Genomic DNA, 8494 nt, shown 5'->3' with positions numbered 1-8494 from the left:
ATGACGGAGTGATTAAATGAAATACGGCTTTACAAGCTAATAATTTTTTTTTCAATTATTATTATAGGGTTATTTTATGTTACATTACAATTAGACATGTATGCATGTATATACACAATTTTTCGATGTAATAAAACTGAAGGGGGCAACAATCTTCAGGTCTCTTGCATTTTTATCACTTAGATAATTACAAAATTATTACATTTAATATAAATATATCTTTTCGTACAGGCACATTTTATATTTACATATAGGTTTCTCTTTCATCTTATCATTTCTAATCATATTGTCCATTAAGTATTTCATTAAATAAAAACTGTATCATACAAAGTATACGAAAGCCTAAAAGATAATTTCCATCGATACAATTTGTCATTGGAAGATTGTACGTGACATGTGATGCAATGAATACGTTCTTTCATGATACACAAGTAACAATTTCTATGTATTACAGTCAATATCACTTATGATACTGTAAAATTAAATTACTATCAGTATTATCATTATTGGTACAGTGTACCACAGTATCGTTTCATGAAAAATTCGTTAGTACTTTTATTAAAGTACATAGTATGTACTGTTAATAGTTACTAAAAATTACATCAGATTTTAATCAACAGATATAATGTACAGAACATCTTGAAAAGAAAACGTATTGTGGTTTAATCTTTGGATTATCGAATTAGAGAAAATACTTATGTTTAACTAAATATTAAACATTGCTAGAAATATTGTACTTAGTACTTATACCTATTAATCAGAAAAATGTTTATGGAAATCTCAACCAGCAAAACGTTTTTATGAACATTAACAATTGAGAACAGTTTAAAAATATTTAACGATTCGTACATTCGTTACAGTATAACTCGGAAAAATATCCATATTCTAAATATTATTAATAACATTAAATACATAGCATTACTTTTATCCTAACTTACTAATGCTAATTTAATATTTCTTAATTTTCAAGTACATACAAATAATATATGCGCTTACATTTATATTCTATTATATGAATATAATTACAATAATTAACAGTAAGATATAAAATGTACAATTTATTAAGTAAACGCATACATATTTATTTCTTTATTTCTTTTAACTTGCTAAGTGTTTTTGTTTTTGATAAAAAATATACTATTATTGTCCGTTTTGAAGTAAATAATACTTGATGCAGAATAAACTTAATATTTAAGAAAATTCCTGACTTTTTTTTCTTGAATGTAGCACAAATTAGTATTATTGCACAATGTATTCTTTTTTTATGGGCATTTTAAATATGATGCATCTTTTTTACTTAATCTACAATAAAACACAGTCTAGAAATATATCATATTTGCAATGACTATTTTCTAGAAAAATAAGTAAAAAGTGTGCATATGCCAACTCATATCTAACAAAATTACTATGTCATTAAAATTACAACGAAATATGTGATTTGTTTGTACTGATAGTTATATTGAATTATCTTCTCTTTTATCAAAACTAAGACATTAGTGATTTTTTGGACGGAAAAATGCAGTGATCATAAAGAAATAATTTAGTTACCGTTTTAAACTTCTGTGAAGATTTTAATGTATATGTAACAGAAAAAAATTTTTTCTGAAAATTTTTACAATTTTTCAATATTTTTACGTAAAAATAGTTAGAATATTATATATATATAATAAAAAAACTGTTGAATTGATGAAGTAAAAGATTATTAATTCGAGCAAAGGGCTATCTTTCTTCACTGCTAATAAATTATAAGTATAATAATATTGAACCACATGTTTTTTTATAATATATGCCAATACAAAACTTTCCAGGAATATATTTTTATTAAAAAAACACGAAATTAAAGCTTCTTTCTGATATTTGATCAAGTGATAATTGGTCACGTATGATATTGTAACATTGTTTGTAATTTTAATGAAAGGATGAGTTTATACTGATAGCAATGATAATAATATTTTCGATAATAAATATGTTACTATTAACATTTTTTACAAATACAACGTTTTGTGCAAGACGGAAAGTTTTGTACAACAGGCAGTCAATTTATAATAAATAAAAAAATGTTAAACGTTGAAATATTTTAAGCTAAATATTACATCTGATTAACAAGTTAAAACACATCTACCCTGAGTTTTAACAACTTTAAAAAGAGGCATGTGAGAAATATATATATATATATATGTTTTTAAACATGTGTGTGTGTGTGTGTATATATATATATATAAGGAGAAAGAGAATTATAGTTCTTTTATGAAAAATAAAAATCAACATTGCCTCGTTACATTTTTCTTTCTCAATGTATAAAAATATTCAAGTCATTTAGCGCTAACGCGTATATGTGTATATATATATATATAACATATGTATGTATTTATAGATATCACTTTTTTAGGTCACGATTTACATTGCACAATTAGTAATTGTCACCCCATATGACTTTCAGGTTCAGCTTTGTAATCTTGCATAGTAAGAATATAAGGCACGACACTAGCTACGCTTACCCTACCGATAAGACCTGCAAAGAATAAATCTTCCAAGACCCTAGGGTTAATTGAACGAAGTGGTGCAAGCCTTAAAAGAAGGCGAGGTAACCTGTTGGATCCTACGCGTTGTTGTAGTTCTGTCCATGCAGCTTCTTGTAAAACTTCAACCTTTTTACGCCACACGCCGGCTAAGACATTGTCTATAAAAATTTCAATTTAAAAATAGACAACTTTTGTACAAATGGAGTATTCTTTACTTACCGGCACTGAAAAGAGTCAACGCTTTAAGGTACGCGTATTCAACGGAATCCACTTGTAATTTATGAAGTGAACTAACACAATCTTGTAGTCTACATATATGTTCTGTGACAGACTTCACTTTACTAGCTGTAATTTTTTCCTGTGCAATACTAGCTTGTAAATGATTTATTATTGATGTTAGAATACTGGGAAGGGATAAAGTATATGCACATTGTGCAAGTCCTAAAGTAAAAAGCTGTCCCCAGGAACTACGCACTAACGTTGTTTGGACTTCAGATCTGTAAAAATTAATAAGTTTGTCCAATGTCCAATCTTTACAGGTAACATTTTGATTAATATCATGCTCTTTATTTACGCACGGTAATGCTTGAAATGCTGGAATTCCTCGGGCCCAATGAACTGACAAAAAAAGTAATCTAGCGGCACTCTCGCAAATATAATGTATTGATAAGTACGCAGGAGCTGGGCTTGGGGCCCTTAGTTCGAATAACGTATGTCTTTCGGAAATTAATTGGCCAGTCCATTCTTCTTCTGGCTCACTTGAACCATTAACACTCTATAATAAAATTATATAAAAGTCGCAAAAATATTTAAAGATATTTTGCAAAGATTTTCCTGATATAAATGAAACATACATCTCCAATAAGTTTAGCCATGCTATCTAATGCATGCGAAATAAGTAAACGTTCTCTTGCTAATGTTAATGCATCACTCAGATCACTATCACTGCTTTGGTCTTCCATACTGGGGCTTTCAGGTTGTTCCCAAGTTGGAGGAGTCTCAGATACTGATTGCTGCGGTTCTGGTTTAACCCTAGGACTTCTATTTCCTACTTTTGTTCCTGCTGATTCGCCTAGCACTGGTTTTCTTTCATGCTGAACAGCTGTAACATTATAGTACAATATGTTAACAATTACAAAACTGTTTAAAATTAAATTAAAAAACTGAATGTTTCATTCTGTATCTTAAATAAACTTACAATCACTTCTCATTCCCATTGCAAGACATTTTTGAAGCCTACAATACTGACACCGATTTCTATGGTGTTTGGTAACTTCACAACTTTTGCTTCCTCTACATTGATAACCCAATTGTTTTCTAATGCTACGTTTAAAAAACCCTTTACAACCTTCGCAACTTATTGCCCCATAATGTCTTCCACTAGCCCTATCCCCACAAACCACACATAATTCTAATGACAGTCCCAAACCTAAAGAACCACGGACATCTCTTGCTAATTTTACCTAAAAAGTAATAAAATGTGAAGCACATATTCGAACAATATAAAAATTAAAAAACAAATAGACGAAAATCCTACCTCTACATCAACATTATTTAAATGTTCAATTCCAGAGTGTAAATGAACAATGCCTGCATGAGAACTCAAATTACGAAAATCTCGTCCCATTTTGTGATCAACTTTATCATCATGTACATTGTCTACATGATTATTTCGATCCCTTTCCATATCTCTCTAAAAATATATAGTTCATTATACAATTAATAAAAAGTATCTTAAAAGTTCTGTTTCTAATTTCTGCAAAAATTAATACACCGAAATTATACCACAGCGGGATGATGCGCTAAACTGTGAAAATTTCTTCCTACATTTTGATCTAGTTTATCGTCTTGTAAATTTTCACCCCGATCGTTTTGATCAATTTCCATATCACGCTGTAATAAAAATAAAAAGTTGTTATTAAATAATCTCAAGAAAGTAATTTGAACATTTAAGTTAGGATAATAATTTTTAAATCATTAAAAAATGAAATAAGCACCTCTGTTTCAACATCAGCTACATGATCCATACCATGGTGACGAGATAAATTACGGAAGTCCATTCCTAATTTTCGTTCTTCCTCGTTTTCATTTAAATTATCGTGATCATGTGGTTCTCTATGATCCCTGTCCATTTCTTTCTGCAACAATAACAAATAAAGATACTTACATAATTGTACGATTCGTAAAACATAAAATATTCCTATGGTGACGTCACTATACACATATATATATATTACGTATATCTTAAACAACCGCAAATACTCGCAAACCACTTGTTGTTTAAAGAAATTGCGTATAGAATTCATAAATTAATATCTTTCCGCTTTGTTGATACATATCTTTAAAAGAACAATGATAATTTTACATTTATATTCAAATAAATAGACAATTAATTAACTATTCCTTTCACAATAATCAGGACCCTCTTACAAAATAATTTATCAACAAATAATATCAAATTATCAGAGGTAAATTGCAGCTTATAAACTTTAAACAATTTTTATAATTTTACGGTAAATAGCACAAACAGCTGGTTTGCTTGTGAAATTCACTTATAGAAATTTGCTCGTTTTATTTTCAAACTTGTTACTGTTATGCAAGAAAATTTACTAGTGTCGATATAACCTGTAAGCTTGTAACATAAAATAATTTACTAATAACATTATTCAATTGTACAAGAAAGATCTAGCTTTAATGTGACTGAAAAAATACATAAAAAAAATCTTTTCTATGAAGATTGCAAAATGCTCCACAGATATTGGTAGCATTACATCGAGTAGGATCGGATAAATCGTGATCATGTACAATCCGATTTGATCTAGGCAGATAGAAGGTATCGTTTAAAGGCCTAAGCATCGACGCGGTATAAAAATGAAAACTGGAGCATTTGCCGTCCGCCCCTACCTGCCGCAACCCTTTCCCCCTACCATTTTAAGAAGTGAAAGAGATGGTCCCGAGTTGTTCGGTTCGTAGGTTGCTACGTGGTTAAGCGCATGCCGATACCATAGCCATGCTACACTGGCTGTCATAGAGCGAATGGTCCATTTCCATACACTCGTGATCCGACTTCGTCACCACTGTCAGTGCAGTAACATGAGAAAACGATGCCTGTACCGTTGCTCCAAAATACTTAACATTCTTGGACCTTACGTTTCGTTATGCATCGTACTCTCTCTGTAAGCGTACTCTCACAACCTTTCTAATCACGATAAAGCTTTCAACCGAATAACCACAGCTACTTTCGAACGTACGAAAATACGTTTGTGCTTTTTAGAAATTTTTTACATTTAGAATCAAATTTCTTTCATACAAACAATCAACTTGTATACACACAATACTTACTTTATCTTTATGATTAATAATAACACATGTATCTGATTTCACGGAAGTGTCATGCGTGAGATTCAACGTCATTCCATTTTGCGATCAAGAATTTCACGATAGTAATATGACACCTGTCGTCTTTTCTATTTTTCAAACTTGAGCCATTGACCCGTTTAGACACGTGTCATTATAAACTATTAACAAATTTTATCGCGGCCGCCTTTATCGTTTACATTTCGACGATCCTATCTTCGATAGTATTTCATGCACTATGATGAACAGTCCGCCAAACAACAATTGGAAATATATTATTAATGGATAAAAGGTGAATCTTAATTGAAAGTACAAGAAGTATAGCCAGAATCCAGAACTATAATTTTTTAAAATAAATTAATTCCTTATAATTTTATTTATCTTATATAGACATGAATATATCATTTTAAAACATTTTATGAAACGAATTGCGTTTTCCTGACCGACCTTAGAAAACACGCGACGTGTCTTACATTAAAGTTCGAGGACGGTACGCACAATACACTACCTGTTGGGTCGACCTGTATCACCGCATTTGCGTGTGTCGGCGGTGGCGCTCTCACAGGTCACGCACGGTTCTGAAAATATAACGTAGCTAGCCACGCGGTAATACGCGCGGAATAAATATATATATATATATATTCGTTATTCGAATATATATTCAAAAAACAAAATTTTTAATAAATCAAACGACGAGAGAACACGATAAACTAACACATTCGCAGTATATATGCGGAATCTTTTTACTCGGTATGAGCGCTCTCGGGCACAAAAACACCACGTCTGAAGTTTAAAGGCAACCTTGCACAGGTGAACGCAGCCAGGCCGTTCGCTGTACTGGCAGGTTGGCAGGTCACTCTCTTGTATACCGCCAAGACACACCGGCCAGGTGCATTCTCGCCCCGCTTGCCTGCTTTTCTACCTGAGCGAGAGCATTCGCTGTAAAGGACCGCATAGTGGCTTCTCGACGAACGTTACAGGTTATGTCACGTAATACACGCCCGCGATGACTTATCGGTTGAGGCTCGAGGTCGCAACGTCGAACGAGAATAGGTCAAACACGAACAGTTAGTGGCAAAAATTTCTATTAAAAATGCATATCATGACCCAGCAAATATTCCTATGCACCATTACTTTCAGATATGAATATTAGGGGAATCATTTACGTTAACGTGTACGTACAACATAATGTTCTTTTAACTAACGAAACTACAATCTGATATCTATTAACGGTGTGAAACTTTCTTATAGAAACATATTGTGTACATTATAAATAAATTGGAGACTAGAAGACAGGTACTGAATTCAAATTTTCGATATTTAAAAATCTTTTCGTTCTAAATATGTGAAAATTTTGAAGCTGAAACATAGGAAAAAATGTACGACTTTACCTGAACAAATTATCTTGAATGTATTTTTATTTCGAATGTATACAGCTTATATTTCAAAATAAAAATAGACTCAAATTTTGGATGAACTGTAAATAATTATAGCAATAATCTTATATAATTTTAATCAGAGCAATACGATATATTAATTTATTAAAAATATGGATTCTATTTTTGTCGGTTAAATTAGCATCTTTTAAATATATTATGTTGACTTATAACCTTTCGATTGGTCATTTCAAGTTAGCTAAAGATTTCTTGGAAGAGCATCAGCGAAGAAGAATAGTCATTGGAGAGTAATTATTTCTATCTATACGACCGGACTTCACAGGTAAAGGTCGCTTGTGGGTCCGAAGGTTACCTCCTACCTACTTGATCACCGTATCGACACAGATTTATCTTGTAATCCCACTTGCTGCGTTAAAATTGCACTACTAATCGCGCATTATTCTTTCCTCTTTTGTTTATCATAATCAATTTTTGTATTATTATCTGCGAATTTATAATGACGTAAATTCTTGACTTTTAAAAGATAGGCAAACTTATTATTCTCTTATAATTTTTAGGTATTTTCATTATTTTTCAGTTTCGCAATATACGAGCATATGAGAAAAGAATTTAAAAATTATTTCCCTTATAAAAAAATATTTTACATTTCAACGTTCGAATTAGTTGTACAATAAAAGTAAAATATTAAATTGAAAATTTTTGAATGTAAAAAACATAACGGAAAAAGTAATGTTATTATCAACAGAGTTACAAGATTTCATAATGACATTGTCAAAATATACAATCACTATTTTATCCTTAAGGAAGAATAGTATTTTATTTACTAACAATCTAATTACGGAGAAACCTGCAAATATGTATTTTACAGTATTTAATTTTATGAAGGAACGTGCACAGATTGATTCGATGTGGGCGAGTCAACGTTTCGGATTTCATGCATCGTTATCGACGAAAGGATAACACAAAGCTAAATACTAAAAAGTACGTAATTTTTGTACGGACTTACCTTTGTTATTAATAACGACGATAGATTTGACTATGTGTCATTTGGACAGTTCATAGCAACAGCTAGACTTCGTCAACCATCCGTGGGTTAGAGTTCATAACCTCTTCTAACCTTTACCTTTCCTTTGCCTCCTTCCCCCCCGTGCCTAACCCCACCGCTCACCTTTATAGCCACTCGACAATACATCTGCTGCCATCGATACGCGGTTGTAT

General features: G+C 31.4%; 1 protein-coding gene and 1 long non-coding RNA gene across 8 annotated transcripts; one reads left to right on the top strand and one right to left on the bottom strand.

Annotated features, from left to right (window-relative positions):
• Positions 1 to 28: 28 nt before the first annotated feature.
• Mapk-ak2 (MAP kinase-activated protein kinase 2) lies at positions 29 to 8458 on the bottom strand. Of its 7 annotated transcripts, none has more exons than XM_072007366.1 (9): positions 8283 to 8458; positions 4520 to 4660; positions 4308 to 4415; positions 4060 to 4215; positions 3721 to 3985; positions 3377 to 3624; positions 3101 to 3297; positions 2742 to 3019; positions 29 to 2680 (listed from the first exon to the last, which is right to left on the bottom strand). In XM_072007366.1, exons 2-9 carry the CDS (start codon positions 4652 to 4654, stop codon positions 2421 to 2423), a joined length of 1647 nt encoding a protein of 548 aa, XP_071863467.1. In that variant the 5' UTR covers positions 4655 to 4660; positions 8283 to 8458; the 3' UTR covers positions 29 to 2420. The 7 variants fall into 7 exon arrangements, with proteins under 7 accessions (XP_071863467.1, XP_071863469.1, XP_071863470.1 ...); XM_072007368.1 differs by lacking the exon at positions 8283 to 8458 and adding an exon at positions 6388 to 6531; XM_072007369.1 differs by lacking the exon at positions 8283 to 8458 and adding an exon at positions 6378 to 6515.
• LOC139989230 (uncharacterized) lies at positions 6807 to 8283 on the top strand. The gene is made up of 3 exons (XR_011800294.1): positions 6807 to 6946; positions 7020 to 7175; positions 7511 to 8283. It is a non-coding gene; the product is annotated as an uncharacterized lncRNA (long non-coding RNA).
• Positions 8459 to 8494: the final 36 nt, after the last annotated feature.

The sequence above is a fragment of the Bombus fervidus genome, chromosome 7, assembly GCF_041682495.2.
Source record: "Bombus fervidus isolate BK054 chromosome 7, iyBomFerv1, whole genome shotgun sequence".
Lineage (NCBI taxonomy): Eukaryota > Metazoa > Arthropoda > Insecta > Hymenoptera > Apidae > Bombus > Bombus fervidus.
Note: the sequence above shows the minus strand (reverse complement) of the source record. Positions and strands in the feature narration are given on the sequence as shown.